This window comes from Pezoporus wallicus, unplaced genomic scaffold, assembly GCF_028554395.1.
Source record: "Pezoporus wallicus isolate ANWC-B61680 ecotype Strahan unplaced genomic scaffold, APGP_CSIRO_Pwel_v1 contig_6732, whole genome shotgun sequence".
Lineage (NCBI taxonomy): Eukaryota > Metazoa > Chordata > Aves > Psittaciformes > Psittacidae > Pezoporus > Pezoporus wallicus.
The window spans coordinates 465,535-486,627 of NW_026638638.1; the positions used below are offsets into that span (position 1 = coordinate 465,535).

General features: G+C 47.2%; 1 protein-coding gene across 6 annotated transcripts in view; it reads right to left on the reverse strand.

Moving 5' to 3' along the window:
* Nucleotides 1–21,093, reverse strand: part of NRP2 (neuropilin 2) — an 86,800-nt gene that overhangs the window by 17,627 nt on the left and 48,080 nt on the right. For 3 of the 6 annotated variants that reach the window (XM_057411643.1, XM_057411645.1, XM_057411647.1), the window contains exons 11-15: nt 18,053–18,169; nt 15,357–15,509; nt 5,571–5,833; nt 3,682–3,778; nt 1,251–1,271 (exon numbers count right to left, since the gene is read on the reverse strand). In XM_057411643.1, the coding sequence (XP_057267626.1) occupies nt 1,251–1,271; nt 3,682–3,778; nt 5,571–5,833; nt 15,357–15,509; nt 18,053–18,169 (651 nt within the window). Of the gene's footprint in view, nt 1–1,229; nt 1,272–3,681; nt 3,779–5,570; nt 5,834–15,356; nt 15,510–18,052; nt 18,170–21,093 lie in introns of all 6 variants that reach the window. The other 3 variants (XM_057411644.1, XM_057411642.1, XM_057411646.1) reach the window with 1 other exon arrangement.

Genomic DNA, 21,093 nt, shown 5'->3' on the forward strand with positions numbered 1-21,093 from the left:
CAGCTGAGAATATTGCAGCAGCTTTTCAGTAACACCACAAGTCTGAGTTGCAGATAAATAAGCAGCCTACAAACCCAAATTCATAGTTGTTACAGTATGGGTATGACTGTAAAATATAGTGTTACACCCTGTGGATATCCCTCCCGTTGGTAATGCTCCACAGCCTGCCTCACACGCCAGGGACAGAGTCGTGCACTTGACTTCAGTCTCAGCATCTACTTTTCTTTTAGTAGCACAGCTCTCAACACACATACCCACCAGAGACAGTTTTGCCCCACACAGAAATGCAGCTGTTTCTAGGGAAGAGCTCAGCCATATCTTACAGCAGAGTAGGGGATGGGAAGAGTTCAAGTGAGTATGAAGGGGAGCCCTAAGTTTGCTCTTCATCACAACACCCCCCCCAGACACATTCCTGAAAAGGAGGGCAGGAAAAGAAAGTCCAAAATTAAAACACAGGGAAAAAAACCTCAAACAGACTGAACTGATCTTCCCTGCAAAAGCAGACAGCTTTTCCCACCCCACAGCAAGACAAACAGCATCCCTGCTGACTGCTCACAGAGAGAGGCAGGTTTTCTGAGTTCCTCACCTTTTCTCTTACTTTGTAGGTTTGATCAGACAAATGCCGGTTTCTATTCTCCAGGCTAGTATTAAGCTATTAAATGCACCATTTCACCTTGTTTCCCTTTTATTGACTGTCACCTTCAGAGCTCCTCTTGGCAGTTTGCTCTCCCACTTCTACCTCCCAACTCCCTTCCCCTCCCAAGCACACCATCCCCACCCCGCTCCACCAGCAGCTCAAACACCACCGCTGCCAGCACACCTATAAACTAGAAAACAACTTTCCCCAAATGAATGTAAGTCACCACCACCTCATTTCACTTTTAATTGGTTACTGGTTTACTTGTTTAAGTCAGTTGATAACTACCCTTTACTCCACAGCCTTCCCATTATGAGCTCTGCTGCTCTTCAGGAGGCTGGGTACCTCATGATGGTGGGTTTCCTAATGCTATTGAGCCCCAAGACAGTGTAACTTGTGTTTGCCTGCTCCCTGTTACCTAGCAGGAGTCAGAGGGTGCCACCTCCTGCTGCTGTGACAGAGGAGGTTTAGCATAGAGCTGCCATTTCAATGCTCAGAACATTTGCTGTTTGTATAAGCACACACATTGCTTTTCTTCGATGTAAAAGCCCATGCCAGCAGAAAGAAACCACCAAGAGAAGTGCAGTTTTACCTGGAAAGTAGAAGTTCTCACCTGGGAAAGCTGTGATGGGTTCTGCAAAGGAAAAAACAAAACCTAGTATCAGAGTGGGGGATATTACAAGGACACAGTTCATGTCTCTTGATTTGCAGTGGCCAAGTGGAGCAGGCATGTGGCTGTGCCCCACAGAAGCCACTTGCTGGGAACAGAGCGTGTGCTAGCCAGCCTTACCAGGACAGGGAGAAACCCGCTCTCAGACATGTAATAATCTTCGACTCAGACTTCAGAGGAAAACATGTCTGAGGTTGAGGGTAATTTGGATTCAGCTGGCTGGCTTGAGTCATCCAAAGGCAAAGCCTCACCAGTCCAGTGATGAAACCCCCTAAATTTCCAAGAGCAGTTTTGTTTCTGGCTCAACTCTGGCCTCGTTATTCACATGGGAACTGTGTTACTTCTGGGCATCGATGCCATGCTCCTCACTATCTCACAGTGATAAGAAACAAAGGCAAGCAATTTTTTTCTTCTTTCTTTGAAGAAGTAATCTATTATAAATTACTGGATCTGAAAAGCAATAATTGGCACTTATTACTGATTACTTTTTTGCAGAAGTAATAGATTTCTGATTATTTTTAGATTACTTCTGCATTATGCCTGTGAGTCACAGAAGGAGACTCTGGCTCTACTGAGTGCTATGAAATCATCACTCAAGTTCAGAATGTGAATGACACATCTGTCAAAGGAAAAAACTATTGTGACTTATTAGCGTTCTTTCATGCTAAAAAGGAATCAGATTACTTCCCAGGATTAGATCTGAAAAAACAGGAGTAGCCTGTGCTGGAGTCAGATATTCTCATGGCTCTGAGAGAGAAGGAGTAGCACTGTATCTCTGCCATTTCATTATTATTTTGGTTACATTGGAAATGACCCATGAGTTATATTAAAGTTTGCAGTGAGAGCCCTTTGTTAGAAATGATGTGAAACAAACTACCCTTATGGGTTTTAAGATTCCCATTCAACTTTCTGGAATGGGACAAAGAATTTTGCACAGCAGTTTGGTGTGATTTTTAGGGCTGTCGATGCTTTAAACTTTATAATTTACTAATGCTTTTGTTTTGAAATGTTAAGCTTTCGGTTCATGAGGCCCAAGATACAGAAACACTGGAGCTAGGTGAACTGCTGAGCTCAAAAGAAGTTAGATAGGAAATGTTATTAGTGTTAATCACCAGTCTTGCTTCTCTTTAATGCCATAGAAGGCAAGGGATTAAAACACCACTGTCAAATCTTAAATACAGGGAATTTGACATATGGAGTATTAGCTCCTTTGGCAGATGGGAGACCAACAGAGTTCAAAGCATCAAAGAATCTGAGACTGACAGTGCACAAGAGCATCTCTGGGGCAGTCCTGGTCCTCTGTTCTATTATTAATGTTGGTTCCTGCACCATCTTCACCATCACCTGCCTGCACAGGGTGGCAAGAGATGCGACCAGCCCTTGCCAGGCACAATTTGTCTTGTGTCTCCTTGCCTGAGATACAACCCTTGGAAGAGAGCATCAGTCCCTCTTGGGTTAAGAGGCATTGGGATCCTCCCCTCCCTTGGTGGGGGAGAGGAGCTTCACTGAATGGGGCCTTTCAAAGTCCAGTGGGGAGAGAGACTCTGCTCTACCTACTTTGCACTGACTTCAGGAGGGGTCAGATGCTTTGTGGGTGTTTAACAGTGAAATTTGCCTCACCCGGGTCACGCAGAATTGCAGCCACTGTGGGCAGCTCTCAGCACAGAGCCCCCTAAGGGGATACTGCTGGTCCCAAGCTCAACTGGGATGGCTCTAAATCCACATCCAACCTATAGGGTCACGAGAGCCATCAGAGTGCACGCATGGATATGCCGGTTAGGGGAACAGTGTAGGTCAACAGCTCCACCAGCAAACTGCTAAAACACACTTTTTTTGCCTTTTTTTTTTTTTTTTGACATTTTTAAGTCCTCTCTGCCTTTCACATTGAATGAATCCACCTGGCTTTTGGCCTGGTTCGGGAATGGTGAATTCTAGGACAAAAATTTCCTTTGTTATGCTGTTAACACTGCTGTAAAACCCCTCTGCTATTTTCTTTCTTATTAGAGAAGACTCCTTTTGAACTCATTGCCCCCTCTAAGCGTGTAATACTGACTGACAGCTGGTTTCCTTTGTCTAGCACTTTCCTTTTAAATTTAGTGTATGTCCTTACCACGCAGAATAGTCCTCCGTAACCCTCAGCTGCTCCTCCAGCTTTGCGTAGCACAGACATGTGCTTCCTGCCTCTCGCACCAACAGCCCCCATCCCGCAGAGACTGAGTCCCCCTCATTTCCTTCATGAGCAAGCAAAGTCCCAGCTGAGATCCAGAATTCCCAGTACCACAAGCAGGGGAGAAGTGGCCGATGGAGCCTGAACGGAAAGGTTCTCCAGCCCCACCAGCCACCCCTGGCCCCCACGGCTGGATGTGGAACGTACCCATGCAGTTCTCCAGCGGGATGTCGGTGCCTAGCCGGATGTCATCAAGGGCGAGCTCTCCCAAGTAGCCGTTGCGTATAAATCCCTCAAACACGATCTGCGAGAAACCGGGACAGAAATGTCAGTGCTGGGAGGCACAGAGTGGCTGCTACTCCTGAGGTAAAGGGCAGCAAACATGCTCCTGGCTTTCCCTGCACACCTGCGGATGACCTGAGGCTAGTCTTACTTCTTGCCTTGACTCTGCCACCCCTTCCCCAGGGAAAGCTGCCCTGCAGGGATAAGTTCTGCAGAGAGATTGTTACCTGGCCTGGCAGCACGTGGCTTACAATTTGTTCAGTTAAATGCCTCTCTTATGGAACAGAGACTCAGTGAATCAATGTTCTGTATTGCAGGCCACCCCCCGGCACTTGCACAACGATGCAAGTGGCGCGTAACACTGACTGACAGCAGCAGCAGATCTGGCCTGTGGTATTAACTGGACTATGATCAGAAAAAGGAAGGGAAGGACACAAAATGCACGGCTACATTAACAGTAAAGTGTTGTTCCCATTAATATTACATAAGAAGTATTGAAATGTTAGCGGAGAAGGGTCAATTTATTCCTACTTAATCACAGGCAAAATATATTAACAAAAATAAATAGAGTCGTTAGCTCTAAGAACTGCTGAGTGGAGAGACTTGCATATTTACATAATGATGCTGTTATTTAGCTAATGCCGGCATATTCACATTTAACGCACAAACTAGTCAGCCAGTGCCCATCATTCTTATCTGTAGGCATATTGTGTTTACTGGTATTTTATTAAAAAGCCAAACACACACATGCAAACTAGTCATGCAGCTCCAGTGCAAAGCTTTTCCTGTATATCTCCCTGCCTGCTCTTGAGGGTCCAAATAATGTCCTAGGGCTATGTATTTCACAAACCTCCTCTCCCCAAATTAGGTGACCCCTTCCATCTAGGATGCCCGGGCCACCTCCCTAAAGGGCTCACCATCTGACTGTGCAGGACACAGAGTGTCAGAGCTGTTGGTACCAAGCTCAGGCCATCATTCCACACGGGAGGTAGCAGCTCCCAGGGTCAGGGCTGGAAGCTGGATGGAGCAAGGCTCCCTGCAGGGGTGGTCACTAAGTGCTACCTCAAGACTGCAAGTGTGCTCCCTTCTGCTTTGGAGGGTGCTGGATGCCGTGCTGATGCTCATTAGCAAGTGACAACAGTAGCCCTGGCTCCCCAGCAAACGGCACACTGCCCGGAAGGGCTAATCATGCCAAAGGCACTCCTGGAAGCTGCAGTCTCTCCGTGGGGTGCTGGCAAAGCCGTGCCAGAGGGACTCGGGCAGCTGCAGCAAGCAGTACAGCTCCCTCCAGATCATCCCTTCCCTTCCACTGATCTCCTGACAGTGCTTCACCTAGCCCTCTGATCTGGTCTAATGAGGCGTCTGAGAAATGTATTCATGGAGACTGGGGAAGGGCTGTTTGCTGCCTACCCTTAAGAGCTGGCCATGCTCCCTCCCAGCTTCCCACTTCTCCTGGCTGCAGGGTTTGGGTTTGCTCTCTGGAGCTGTGCCTCTTGTCAGACTACCTGATGACCATCAGCTGGGGGGGGGGTGGGAAAAGCACAGAACAAATCGAAACAAAAAAAGAAGGGAAATATTTGGAAAGTGGGAGACTTGAGGAATATAAAAGGCAACAGTCTGAACAAAGGCCCAAGTCTGTGCAGAAGACAGGCACTCTCTGAATAACAAACAGTGTCGTTTAGTTACTATGGTAACTTGAGAAACAATGAAAACAGCCACATTCCCTAATGATGAATGGGCCCTGGATCTGAAACACTGAAATAAAGATGCTGAGATGCCTGCCCAGTCCAAGACACCTTCCCTGAGCATCTTACCCGGTACTCCATGTCGTAGCTCGGCAAGATGATGCGGCCTTCCCTCCACTCCTCCCCTTGGTCCTCCATGATGACCCACAGTGCCTTGTGCTCCTGGCTGGCTTCCCGCCAGACCCGTAGCATCACTCCGTTGCTGCCCCATGCCTGGTACTGGAAGACCATGCAGACAGCACTCCGGGGCAGGTAGATGGCGGGGCTGATGATCCTGGCTCTCAGGCTTTCCCTCCTTCCACTGCTCTGCAGCTGCAGGTAATTCTTGCCACCTGTACAAAGAGGAAAACAACATTATATTATATTATATTCTGTGGGCCCTTGCAACAAGTGTCTCACCTCCTGCCAGGTAGCTTTGGCAGTGCTCTCGCACCCGTGCCTGCAGGAATGGGGTCTCACGCTGGCATCTACTTGTGTGCACAGCAAGCCATGCCACTGCTGCGCCCTGGGCAGGGCATCGAGGAGCACACTTTCCTCACCAGTCTGTCTGTCCCAGCAGGAGACCAGCAGCAACACCAGAAAGCGGTAAGCCAAAGAGCGACATAATTAGGGGAAATTAAAGAGCAGTTATTGTCAGAAGAAGCAATGCCATGGTAATGACATTGGCAGGGGGGTGTATTTATTCTGCTGGGAGCTCGCTCAGTGAACAAGCCTGAGGTGGGTTTTTCTAACTGCCAGCACTGAAAATTCATCTCGGGATGGGGATCTCAAGCTGTGTTCATCCTGCCTCTTTTCATCCCCAGCTGTAAATACTCCACAATCAGGATCTAGCTGACAATTTTGAGGATATGCACGACAACAGGAAAGCTTTGCCTCTCAGTTTTTCTGTAGTGCAGCAAAACAGCCCCTAAAGCATAGAACAGAGGAAGGACGTGGTCCCAGTGAGCGAAGTATGCACAGGTAACAACTGGGTAACTGCAAACTTGAAGGTAGCTGAAATACATACAGCAGGGATTCACTTGCTTTAATATTACATTGAATCGTGCCATGCTTTTTGTCAGTCCTCAGGGAGGAGATTCAGTACATTTGATATCTCAGGAGAAGTTCAAGGCTGAGACTGGAATTGGAGATACTTGATATGAATACCGATAGCAGCAAAAGCCCATGGATACAAATCCCTGGGCAGGAATCAGTGGTTTCCAGCCCTCTCCAATGAGGAGCCTCCTCAAAGGAGTTTCCCATTTGCAGCTTGAATGCCTGAAGTCCCTTAGCACAGACTGAAAGCCAAGCGTGTAGCTGATGTGATCCTTAGCTGTCCCCCACATCATGCCCAATGGCCAGCTGGAGTCCCTGGGGTTGCTCCAGCTGCAGTGCCTGCAGCACCAGGCAACACGGACAGGCCAACAGGATATTGCTGTATTTTGCATTTCACTCAACAGAAGGACGAATGTACTTCTCTTGCTACACAGTGGGCAAATGTCACTGGTGTTTCATGCCAGCTCTCCTGTAGCCCATGGGGGTTATGTCTGCCCCAGGGCCACACCTAAGGGTCTGTCACTTCCTTTCCTCACATCTTAGCCTGCTGAGCTTGATGGACAGAGCACTAAGTAGCAGCTTAGCTCCTGCTTGCCCTGCTCCCTCTGTGGCTTCAGTGCCCACAGCAATGGCAGAAGAGTAGCGTCTGAACTGAGAATCTCACAAAGTGCACCCAAAACACCTCCAAAACCAGAGAGACCTGAACTTAGACCCCAGGCGTGGAAAGACAAGTTCCACCCAGAAAACAGCAGCTGACCTCGCTGCTGCTCAGCGATCCTGATCCCCAGCTCAGGGGAAATGGGTCGGTGGTTGCACTGCCACTGGCCCTGCCGCAAGTTTGTCACTGCCAGGGAGCTGGGCTGAAACCAACCACCGTGAGCTACACAGCTTTCTAAGATAAATTTAGGACAGGACAGCAGAAAGATCTGCCATCACTCTGCTCCTGGGATGTATGGTCAAGACATTTCAAAAGCGTAGCCACTCCATATGATCTTCCAGTGACTGTGCTGCGTGAAGGACAAATCTGTCGCTGACCGGCCACATAAAGAAAGAGCACTGTTTTCCAGCAATATTTTCCAGCACCTATGAAATGTACCTGGGCCACTTGGCACTTTATGCCAACAAACAATAGCAGAGAAAGAGATGAAAGTATGTTTGCCCACTCCTGCTTGAGTGAATCACTTGAAAAAGTACCATGCCGTTCTCTAATGGAAGAGTGTTCTTGTGATTTACCTCAGAGTGGTAGTGGTGGAGATGCGGCAGATAAACAAGTGGAGGAAGGCAAAAAAAAAAAAGAACAAGCTGTACTCCATGCTTAAGGAGTGATAAGGTATAATAAGTCATCAAGGTCTCCTGAATTAAAATCCTCTTTTTGTAATTCACTACAAGCCTCTTCAAAGAGAAAAGCAGCAACAACAAACAAGGTGGAAGAGCAAATCAGACTGCGATCGCACAATTATCTCACAGCTGAAATGGTCTCACAGGGAAATCTTTAATAAAAGCACCACCCAGGCTCACGAATGATCAAATCCAGATCCTCAAAGTTCAGGACCAACCTTTGGTGCCAGTATTTAGGCAGCCTGTCTGAGTGCAGGGATGTGAGCCATCCTTTCATCCACCCAAAGCCCACATGGGACTGTGTTTACTGTGCAGCTGGAAACCCCCCACAATCCACACCCCTCACTGGGAGCAGCTGGTACCCAGTGCCATTGCCTCCATCACTTCAGGAAAAGATTTTTTGTGCCTCTGAGTCACATCCCTCCCGCCAGGGATGACAATGACCTCCTGTTTGTTCCCATTCCTATCAGGCTGTGGTATCAAAGATACTCCTAAACTGCAGCCAAAACCAATGGCCCCCTCAATCGCACAGGCTCCTTCAGAGCCACAGGAGGCCTCCCACATCCTGCTTCTCCTGTTCTCCCTGCCCAGTGCTTGCCGGGGCCCATATTGCTCTCCAGGACCTACTGGCAGTCCCTAGGGCCGTGGGGAAGATCAGTCTTCAGGTGATGAACCCAGATGCTCCCCTGCAGGTAGCAGTGAAGGTTTGGGCACCATGTGCTCCCCTCCTGGTACCAGTTTCTGGAGTGGAGAACTTGAGTGCAAGCAGACATGTCTTTCTGCATCATTTGAAGATGAAATGGCTGGATCACTCTGATGGCTAGCTGGACCTTCTGAAAAGCCCTGCAAATTTGCTGAGATTGACTGAACAAGGGCACTGTGGAGCTAATTGTTGGAACAGCATGTGGGAGCCCGGTGGTTCCAGTAGCTGCTCTGTTTGATACAGTCAATGGAAGTGTTTGGCACAGAAGGAACCTGAAAGGCTGATTTCGACTGCTAAAACACTTGAAGGGAGCTTTGCAATGATGAGCTGATCAATTCTTCCAGGATTAGAAATAAATTTTAATCTCTTTCCCAGAACTTTGCTTTGCAGCCTCTATTCCAGATAACACTGCAGCTACATCCCCCACCAAACTGGCACTGGCAGTTCAACGTGCTGGCTCAAAAAAGGCAAGACAAACCTGCCTCAGGCATTTTAACCTACCACTGCTTTTGCAACTGACGCTACAGCATAAATCTCATGGAAGATTTATGGGATCATCTGGGTATAGGAGAGCCAAAGGAGTGTGAACACGCAACCACCCCAGCCAGATGATGGCAGAGTCACTTGTATGTGAATGGCAGCGAGTCCTAGATAAATCACCAGCCGGGCCCTGCAAACAAACCATCTGGCCAATGTGGTTTCCTCTTGGCATACCCATACCCTCCTGCTAGCAAGCCATCTGAGAGGACATTAGGGGCAGTGGGGGGATGAAGCCTTGTGGTCTGGGTCAGGCTGCAAGTACAAGCTATGGCAGCTGCCCCCTCTGCAAGGTCAGCCTGCTTGTGCTTGGGTCCTGCATGTCTCACCCCCTCTCCCAAGAAAAACACCTTTCCTCATCGATCTCAGCAGCACATCTGGAGGTCTTCCAGCAAAACATGTTGGGCAGGATGTACACAAGCAATTACTGAGACTCCCCCTGCATCTCCACCTCACTGGGTATCATTGAGTTACAGCTGCTGCTGCTCCTATGGAGAACCCACGCTGAGTTGTCTTCACTTACGTCCCTCCAAAGGTCACTACACTCTTCTTCATTGCAAAGTTTGTTTCATGGTGTGTTTTAGTAGCAGCACCACATCCCAACGGCAGCCACCTCTTGTCTACCAAATCCCATAGGTGACACCTCTGCCCTGGGCCCTCTCTGCTGCTTGCACACTCCAAAATACCACCCTGACCATGCTGTGTCAGGACCAAGCAGGGCCTGATCCCGCCATTCTTCTAGTGCATGAAAGCCCTTCCCTTTTGCTGGGTGCGGATCAGCTCAGATCCCCTCATGGCTGCAGGATGCTCTGGGAGCAGGGGGATGCAGCTGCATGAATATGCAGATTGAAACTGGATAGTTATTATATTCTTAATTTTTTGGCAAGTCATGCAAATTCACCTCAAAAGGCTGCCACAATAATTTCAGTGACAGGCTTGTCCTCAATGACAGACTTTCATTTATGAAGGGAAATCAATCCCCCGTAGAACTAATATTTATATTAACTAGATCACTGCATCTGCTGGAAAATCCCCTCAATTTTGATTATGTGTTAATTAGCCTGCCAAGTCCTTGCCATTTCACTCTCTACATCAGTCCGTGAAAAGGCATAAAACCCCACACCTGCCCAGAACCAAGCCCTCTGCCTGCTCTCCGGAGCCTTTCTAATGGACGAGCCATTACATCCTCTCTCTTAATTAAGCTTCACGTCCTCAACAGCATGGCACAGTTGTGAGTCCTACTGCCTCCCCCCGGAGTGCATGGAGGGCACAGTGTCCCTGACAAACCAAATGCCAATTAGAGCCTGAGATTTATGCTAAGTGAGCTTCTTGCCACTGCGCCGCGTCCACCACCAGCCCAGCCGGCACCCTGCATACCCCTACATGAAAGGGTGCCCACAGACCCACCCACACCCAGCATCTTGCATGCACAATTAACAGCATTAACCACGTCAGTGCTTCCAGCGCACACTGCAGCTTGCTCATGTGCACACATGCTTTCCTGAGCCGGGCTCTGTGACTCACAGGCTGCTAAGTCACTGCTGTGAAGTGATGGAGTGATGCACATGCTAAGATCTGTGAGACAGCGTCTTGCTTTGCAGAGAGCATTCCAGCCAGGTTTTATAGGCAGTGTGTGTCACTTGTGTTTGGGACCAAAGAGTGACTCTCTCTACAGCCCAGTCCAAGTGAGTGGGAGTTTTGCTGGCAATGAAGGGATAGACTGTGGCCATGCACCTTTGCTCATAACAGAGAGTATGGGCATGAGGATGGCCACAGCCCGACCACGTCCTGGCCCTAGCAAACTTCCCCTGATCTGGGTACTGGGGGATCTCAGCTCCACCATGCTGCAGGCAGCCAAGGCATGAATGGTTCAGGTTTGTTGTTCCTCCACTGTGCAAATCATGGTCAGGAGAGCCATGTACAGCTTTGCTGAGAGGCAGTCTGTGGTGCATACACTGCATGTGTGATGCATACACTGAATGTGTGGTGCATACACTGCATGTGTGGTGCATACACTGCATGTGTGGTGCAGACTGCTGGGTATGTGGTCTCCTTCCCACAGCATGCAGCTGCTCGCTCATTGCACAGAAGTGCTTGACTTTTACACCGCTTTGCATGCAAAGCTGCCTCCTACTTCAAAAGAGGCAGGTTTGACCCCAGAGGTCAGAATGTGTCCTCAAGGCATAAACCCTAAGAGTAAGTCTCATGAGAGTAAGTGCACACCCACTTGAGCCCACCCCTGCTCCATTAACACCATGAAAACCTTTCTGCTGGTTTGGACAGAGTAGGATCAAGGGCTTTAGGCAGCAGTTTTCATGGAACTGCAGGAAAAACATGAAACTTTCCCTTTTAAAGATCCCATGGGAAAAACATCAGAATGGTAAAGGGTCACCATCAGCATAAAAACAGCTCAACATTTCTTTTCCTTAAAAAATAAGGTCTTACGAAACTTCAGAGCACTACAAACATTCTTCTGCTGGAAACGCTTTGAAACAAATAAACCTTTCCCTGCAGCGCCTGCAACACAAATGAGCAGCATTCCTGACCCTCAAAGCCAGCAAGGCCATGGCCCGCAGCAGAAGCTCTTGGTGGGCTTTGAAGCCCAGCCCAAGAGCTATGTGGTCAGGAGAGCTGCAAGGTTAAAACTGCTTCCTTTTCTGTGTGCATGTACAGCTGCCAACACCCAAACAACACCGGGTTCACAATGCTGCCAGGGCCCTGAACGCTGACACCGCGTTCACCCGGTGGAGAAGCAGTGTGTGGTAGAGGTGCAACCTCACAGCGCTCTTCTAGGACCACAGGGTATTTACTTACTGACTGCAAGAAAAGGGGAGGGGAAAAAAAATGGGCAAAACACAGCAATTCCAGCTTTGCAGTGCTGGCCTCTTAGCATAGCATCACTCAGAAGCAATGCAGACGCACCTAACAGCTTAGGATATGAGCCAGGATTTTTATACCCTTCAGGATCAAGACCACAGTGAAGAGTTGTGCTCAACTTGCCAACCCAGGTTTATTTTCAGGTCTTAAGACCTCTATCTTGACACCAATGGCACATTGCCATTGCGTGCAGCAGGACGGGGGGATGAAGCCTCATTGAAACCTGAACTTGTTGCTCCTTGAAGCGTGCTAGGTGCAGCTAAGGGGAATCTTTCTACAGACGGGAAACATCTGAAAATACACAGAGGGAAAAATCCTAGCAATCCCTTGTGGAGGGCATGGAAAAGGGAGCAACAGTATTTTCTAGACTTGCAAAGGGCAGGGTAACAGCTGGAACCATGCTGAGTTTCTGCTGAGTTGAGCACTTTTGGTCCACTTCCACCAACGGGGTCCCCAGACACGTAATGGGAGCCTGCAGGAGAGGACGTGGAACTAATCCATGGTGTGAAGAGCCCAAGGAACACAGGGCTAAAAAAAGAAACGCAGAGCTGCCTGAAAGAGTATCTTGGAAATAAAAATAGTGGGATGAGAGCAGTGGGTGTCTTGTCAGTCTCGAGAAGTTCTCCATGCCAAAGATGAGGAGGAATTGCATCCAGCGCATAACATGAAATTGGGAGATATCTGAGGAATTCAGGCCTGTCTCTCAGCAGACTTTTCTAATCAAGTGCCTCACAGAGGATATTTCACCATGGTCATTTCCTCCCCCTTTCTCTCATGCAGACTGAGCCAGGTTCCTCCTCTCATTATTATTATTTTGTTCCCCTTTTCATTTTAATTTTTGTTTTTGCCATTTTCAGAAGAAATAGAAACACCTCCCGCATGGCTCTTAAAGGCACAGCATACTTCCTTGCTACCATGGAGCAGCCATGGCCTCTAGCCCAGGCCAGCAGCTTTAAATCAGAGTAAATTGGGCTCCAGCAGCTTTGAGTTCCCGTTAGCTTTTGCCCTGCCCCTAAACCAAGCACAGCTGCTCTCCTTCACCCAACTGCTCACCCCAGGGTGGGGAATTCACAAGAAAAGACCACCCCGAACAAGGCCTTTTCATTCTTTACTCCCTGGAGTCTGAGGATGGATTTTCTAAGTAGAAACAAAGTGCTGGAGGGAGTGCGAGGGAAAGGCAGGGGAAGAATGGGGGAGTGTGAACTGAACAATGCTTCGATTCTGTCCCCGCCGAAGGGCTGGCATTGCCTCTTTTTCATGTTTTTCAAGTTGCTTTTAAAAGCTGTGTGGGGAGGAAAAAAGCAAATAGTTGTTTCCTTCTGTGTCACATCTTAATTTCTAAGAGCAGACCAAAGCGAGGCATGGCAGTGATGCCTTTGCATGTCAGCCCTTCTGCAGCCCTGCTCTGTGTGGGCAAGGCTGCAGCACAGCAGTGCCGACAGCCATCCTTCAGTCTGTGACTGGTGTCTGCTGCTGACTTCTCTCACCACCATGGGCAAGTCACTTCAGCCCCCTGGAGCTGCTACCTCCTCCTTTTCCTCTGCCTGTACAGAGCCAGTGATTAGCCAGGCAGGGCCCCAGTGCCCCCGCCTTATTAGTGCTTCAGTGCCCAGCTCAGCACAGCACTGTAAGAGAGACCTGGCACAAAACCAGATCGTTGCACTCAATACGAAAATGTTCCCTGGGTGCAGTGATGAAGTTTTGCAATTCATAACTAACTAGGAAGGAGAAGAAAGGGTATAAGAAGGGTAAAAACCAGAACTGCATGCTGAACTGTCTGAGGCATTACCAGCCTCTCCCGGGCTGTGCATACACATGCGCACGTACACAGTCTTCCAAGAAACTATGGCCAGCTAATTGTAGGGAGACTCGGGGGAGAGGAAATGAAATGAAAAATTGAGTCTGAGTTATAAAAATAAGTAATTTTTATCCTACTTGCAGGAGGCTTATATTAATTAAACATTATTATAGCGAATGAGATGGGGAGGGTTATTAAGTCTGGGCCTGGCTGTAAGTGTTCTCTCCTGTTGCCTGAGGCTCCACTGAGCTCCAGATATTAATCTTCTAAAGCACTGAAATGCTGAAGAGATAAACACTTGAAATATGAAAATATTTTTCTCCATAGCAGACGCTGTGTCCCTGTGTCACGCCGAAGAATTTGTCAGATGTCCATACAGGCTGCACTTACAGCATTACCGTGTCTCTTAGAAAAATGCCAAGCACCTCAGGAGCCGAAGAGAGAAATGATGTGTGCATTTGTGTGGGGGTGATTTGTGTGTGGAGATGTAGCAGATTCTCCTCTTCCCATATGTTTCTGGAATACATATTTTCCTCTTTAGCACTGCCTACCAGGTGTTGGCTGCACAGCTTTCCAACTGGCTGGCAGCACTGCCAATCTGGCCAGAGCCTCTGCCAGGTGGCTAACAGGTTCGCCTGCATGTTTTCATCTCAAGACTCAACCTTTACTGGGGAGGGCACAGAGGAGCCCACAGCATGCATGCCACCGTGGGCACATGGCATGCAGACACTGGAGTCACCAGGCATCGGGGCAGAGCTGAAGAGAGGTAAGAGAAGCCAGCTCTCCTTGGGGGAGTCTTAAGCAATGACTGATAGTGAAGTGATGCTGTGGTGACACAGCTTACTGTTGTAAGGAAACTGGCAAATGTTCTTCATGCCACCAGTGCCACAAAGTCAGTGAGGGTAAAGAAAGGGCACTAGTCCCAAGGCTAGTTCCAAGACGTGAAGCTGAAGAACTTAATCTGTCAACCACACTGCCAGAGGCAGGCTCCCTTCCAACCCATGCCAGAGCCTCAGTGAGGGCCGCCATAAATTAGGCAAATCTTCTGCTTCCAAAGTACAAAAGAAAAAAAGAGCAAAAGTCAAACAGCAAGAAGCTGGCATATTACAGCATTTTTAGGGCTTAGCTCATCCTTCACTTGGAGGAGGCTGAAATCCAGCCTGTGCAAGCCCAGAGTGCAGAATAGCTGAAGACTATAAGCAATCCGAGCAACATATGGGAGGAAGAAATGCAACTCTAACGAAAAAGGAAATGCATTCTGGGGAAAAACCTAGGGTCCTATGTGGAACAAAGCCAAGGCTAGCCTTCACAGTCACAGGGGATTCAAAGCCCAGTGTCTGACTCAAGACTATCTCAAGAGGACAGTATAATTCAGTGCCAGTGGTCACACTCCCATAAATAAGTCATGAACCATACGGCAAAGAATCTGAAAGCTTCCACAAAAGAAAATGTTAAGCTCTGCACAGCATTCACAGCTCTTGATAGCTGTGCAATAATCAGTCATACTGTTCAGATGGAAAAAGCCCCATTAGCTCCTTCTTCCCTGCTTTGATATTCATCATCTTACCAGGCACAGTCTCAGGGCTTGGTTCAGAGTTGCCAGTCCAGGTGCTTGTAGGCTGTAAAGACCACGTATAACCCATTGCCAAGTCGTGTGACCAACCACAGAGGTCTTCAGGGAGATCAAAGTTGCAGTTGAAGTTTGCAGGGAGGTGGAAATCTTATAAAAAGAAATAGAAGCAAAATAAAGTTGGATTAAAAAATGACCTACCCATGAAGGGTTGCTATTAAAAAAACAACCCAAACCTAAAATAGCTTGCAAGCCATAAATACTGGAGAAAGCATGAAATCTCATTCACACTGATGCTTTTAACCTATCTCACATTTCGTCAGCTCCAGGGATCAGCCTTAAATTCTGCATCATCAAAATGCTTGCCCCACGTCCTGCGGCTAATCCACCAAACTAAGCAAATATAAAAGCAAGGACCAAATGCTTCCAGACTCTAATCAGCACCTTCTCTTCATCCCCTAGAGCAGTCAAATATTAAATGCCTTCTTAAATGTCAGGGAAGAGTGCTTCCTGAGTGCCCTGTGCTCATCAGTTCCTGCTTTGGCTCCAAAAGGAGAATCTCAAGTGCTCCAAAACCCCAGCTCCTGAGTGACAGATCTAGCCACTTGCACCAGACAGGAGCTGTCTGTCAACGTGGTGAGCTGTCACTCACCACTTCCTACCTTCTTGTGGAAATGCCACCAGGGGAAATGTGAGGCCACCATGAGCTCAAGGTTTTGGATTCTGAGTGAAAGAAGCCAGCCTCTATTTCTAGCTCCACTATGGACTCAGTACATGGTCTTTGGGCAAGTCATTTAACTTTTCATCCGTGAAACAGGAGCAGAGATAATTCCCCTGTGTCAACAGCCTTAAAAGCTCTGGAGAGCCTTCCCGCAGAGACAGGTCTGTAGGCAGGAGGGCACATGCCAAGGGCTGCATGTAGCAGCAAGGCAGCTGCTAGCTCCTTTGGTTGGGGAAGCAGCCATAAGGCACAGAAATGGTCTGAGAGCATTCCAAGCACTCAGTAGACATGCATGTCACAGCCCAATTACAGGCTGGGTTTTTCCTGAGCAAAGAGGAAGTTTTAAATCATAGTGCCCACATAGTGATAGCCAGAAGGAGGTGAGTGACTCAAGCGATAGGCATCAGGAGAACTCTGCTGTGAGGAGCCGAGGGCTTTCTTTACATGCTCCCACTCTGAAATAAAACAATGGAGATCATGGATCCTTTTATTCCAATCTAATCTCATACCCTGGAGAGAAGCATTGTTTCTGTTTGGCTGTCATAAATCTGATTGTCCAGAGAAACACACTCATTGTTTATGGAGTATGAGAATGAAAATTGTTGCTAAATCTGAGGGAAGCTGATGGGGAGGCTGGTTCCACGCTCCGCAGCATATCCTACCCGCTCTCTTGCCCTGGACTGCACCCAGGAATCGTGTTGTTGCAGTGACTATTACTGGCCTAAATATCCTCTTGGCAGTTTCCCAGGTGCCACAATGGTAGCAGGGTTGCACAGGCTTAACACTGAGGCAAAGTAATAGGAATCAGACCCTTTAAGCTACTTCTGCAACTTGCATTTCCAGAACTCAACTACAGCAGGGTCCTGATGGGAGGTGTGAAAAAGCCAATTATCGTCCTTTTAAAAATGTATTTATTTAAAAACCCGTTATTTTTTTTTTCTCTGGGACTGGAAGCTGAAATGACAGAAGCCCTAGGATCTGCCTCAGAGGATAGCCTTTCCTCATGAGATGTCTTGTTGAAGTCCTGGTGTATATGCCCCAGGCCCAGTGCTGAGGTCCAGGCTCTGCGGTCCTGCTCAGAGGCATGTACCTCCTACACAATGCACTGTACAACTAACCCTGCTTGGCTCTGCTAAGCCCTCTCCCCTTAATCTGCACATTTCACAAGCTTTAGATGCTCACATCTCCCTTGCAAGGAGAAGAAGAACAGAATGTCTGCTTCTACACGGAGGAATCTGAGGCAGAGAATATCAGTTCCTCCCAGCACTGGCTCTTAGCATGTAGTCTAAGCATTCAACCTCTTCTTCAGTCAGAAGAGGCAGGCAAGTGCCAGAGATACCAAACCGTTCCCTGTATATCTGACAGCCATCTAAGGCTGGAAGGACAACCTCCTGCCTGAAATTAGTGTTTCCCTCTCTCCACTGCCTGCACAAGGAGCCCAGATTGTCCTCCTGAATTTTAGGCAGCTGTTATTAGGGAAGATGATCCTTAACATATAGATGTTTAGGACATCAGCCTTCTCTACATGTTGTGATTTACTCTCACAGTTGTGACCACTGCAAAAGGAGCCCTACATACCAGGCAGTCTGAATCTCTCCCCTGAATCACATTCTGAATTTATGACACCCAGCCAAGGGGATCTGGAATGGAGGTGGTTCTAAACAGGGCACTAAGTGAGTTTCTTCAGGTCACGTAAGGAGGCTGGGAGAGCAGCTCTTCAAGTCAAGTCTTGTACCCTACGGACTAAATTAGCTGCTATCTCTTGCTCTTGCATCCTTCCTTGATATAACTTATCAGATTCTGGCAGGTTTTGTTTGTGATTTTTTTTAATCTTGGCCTATCACTAATAATATTACTCTAAGCTTTCCAGAAATCAGCCCCATGTATAGGAGCTAATGGGAAGATAAAGAGTATTTGCTTAGCTCTTAACTGCTCATCTACTGAGATAAAGATGTGCTGCTCTGATACATACCCTCCTCTTCTCCACAGCTATCACCACACTCGGTTGCTTCTTCATAAGTTGGATATGGGGTAGTGGTCTCGTCACTCTTCAAAGTGGGCACCAGCGTCTCTGCTGTGGGCTTTACATCTGAGAAAGAATGGAGTAGAGATGTTATTTCAATAGGCAATATAAAAAGCCTAGGTAGGAGGAAACAAAGCAAAAAAATCTTTTTCTTGTGTTCTTATAATGGCAGGAAGAGACAGAACAAGAATACCATGAAATTTCCACGTGCTAGAAATGTCAGCATAGTTTGAACTTCAAGTGAACCGGCTGTTTCCATATGGGAGTTCCTTTGATTTAGCGTTCCCTTTGGACGAGGCTCTCCTCTAGACATACACGCTACTTTTCCCTCTTAATTTTTTAATGTATACGGGTGCTGGCAATCCACTTGGCTGCTATTGCTGGGTAAGAGAGATCACAGGCAAGACGCCTTTTCCTTTCAGAAAGGCACATGACGCGTTAAAAAAAGCACACACAACATTCCCACCAATTGTGCCAATTTATAAAACAAGTCACTCAAACCCACAAATGACGTAACCGCAAACGGACCCCAAGGATCCCCTATTGCGCTCTGGCGCGCTGCAGAAAGCATCTGGTTTCACACTCCGGGCTCCTGACTACACTTTCAAAGGGTCTCTGTCCAATTTCCCTCTCTCCAACACGGCCTGTGTGAAACAACCTCCAAGCAGGTGTCAGGGGAAATTTAAGCAAGAAAGGGAAGGATATTAAGATCAACAGTAAATGACATTAGGTTCCAGCAGGCTCTCCTTTTATGGGCGCATTAACTGGAGTTCAGCAGGCTTGATTCTTTCCGTTTTTAAAAAGACGCTGCTTTGCTCAGTTGTGTGTGATTGTGCTTCTTTGTTGGCACCCTTCAGGATATCATTTAATAAAGCCAGAAGCAGGAGGAAATAGCTAAATACATTGAATATTTTCCATAGGCTTCTTTCTGCCCTTTCATTTTCCTGTTATTAAACATGCTGCACATAAACTCTCAGGGTTGTTTTTTTTTCTTTCCAGTGGCTGTCTTTTGTTCAGGATAAAATACCAAACAACATCAAAGTCTTTTAATTTGTAAGTTCGAGTTTGTTACAAACCCATAAACCTCCAAATTCAACAAAGAAGCAAATCGTAAGCAGCCAGGCACAGAAAAATGCCATAAAAAAGAAAAGAAAAAAGAAAGAGCAGCAGGTGAAGGTAACATATCAAAAGCTGCAAGTTATTTAGAGCTTGTGGTACAATTTTTTTTAGGCTGTTGCTCTTGTATACTGAGATTTATAGCTGAAATGTGAAAATGTGAAAGGACCTTGAAAGCCAAGTCTCATACGGACACAGATGATGAGCAGATGTAAATCAACAGTGTTGCATTGCCCTAGACAAGCTGCAGAAATATATCTTGAAGAATCAGTTACCATGGCAGAGCTGCAACACGATGGTTACAAGAGATAATGACCGTAGCAGGCAGGACAACATCATGTGTGAAATGGAAAGTGAAAAAGAGAGGTCTTGCTTGCTTGCTTTCTCTCTCCGTGGCCCTGCAAGTGTCTGTGCAACTGGTGGTAATCGCTGATCAAAATGCAAAGTCACTGAGCAATTGAAACCAGATGTTTGGAACTTCAAAAGAGAGAAATCCAGCTGCAAGTGAACATTCATCAATCTCCACTCTTCAGAGGGAAAATTTTGGCAGGTCTTTGAAAGAAGCCGATTACTGACTGCCTGCTTCCCGATTTTTGAGTTACTAGCCAACTAGTGTGTACGCACAGTTGCTGTTAAGTTACCTGTTTGACGCAGTAATTAAGATGCATCATTGCTGATAAGAAATAGAAGCAGCTGGGTAGGGTAAACACAGGCTTAGGCCCTCACTTGAAAATGTTTTAAATCAGTTTATTTTAATCCATCTCTTAATCTTGCTTCCAAGCAAGTGCGATTGGGTTTTCAGAGCCAGTTCTGTGATGTGCCTGGGTCCTCCCAGCAAAGGAGGGCTATATCTTGGCATTGTCAAGGACTGTTGCACGTAGCCAGCCTGGATTTAGCATGCAGATAATGCTATGGGCTATCTCTGCTCCCCAGGTTGCATCATGGATACAAATGCTTTTTATAACATGGTGAAGCCACAAGATTACAAGCCCAGCTCTGATTACAAAGCTGAATGCCTCTAGATCAATAAAGCTACGAATATTTATGACTTGGCAGTTGAGTTTTAAACATTACAATGTGCAAATGATTAGCCAGACTGGGAAATGACCATAAAGCACCCTGCCTGGAAAAAACATGGGCTGTTGCTGCTGATATTGAAACTGAGTGGGAACATTGCTGTAAAAGAAAATTTGGACCAAAAATAGCACAAGTTGAGGATGCCAAGCCCCTCTTCTTCTCTAATTCAGAGGAATGCAATGGAGGGGCTGAGATATACATGGTTGGAGGTACTGTGCAGCTGCCTCCCTTTGTGGCAGTGATGCGGCACTGTGATGCACCAGCCAGCAATGTCCTGCAGAGATCTGGCACTGGGAGATTCCCAGGAGCTGCAGGAAGCAGCAATGTGGGAGCTGCCCGAACACTTCTGCATGGAGACCACTTCGGCATGGAGCCTTGGCTCCCACTGCTTGCATGAAAGCCATAGTGCCTGCTTCTCCTACAACACTCCAAAAATGTTGTAAGATTTAAACTAAGATCTAATCTTGATTTAAAGTTTAGATCATCTACAGTGGATTCCCAGTCCAGGGGGAGATTTGCCATTGACTTCAAGGTGACAAATGATTATTAGTAATTGTGTGTAGGTGTGTTGTGTGATTTGCTGTTGTTTGTAATGCATCTCATAGCACACCAGAGGAGCAAAGGGTAGCAAAGACTCTACAAAAGGGTAGAAAAAATCCTCTGTGTCCTTTAAGCTTCCCAGAATGGGAATTCTTACAAGAAAATTCCTTCTACAGATGTGTTTATAAAATGGAAATCTTACCTCCTTATCACTGACATCTGGATACCAGATTCAGATTTAAGTAGATTATTAAAAA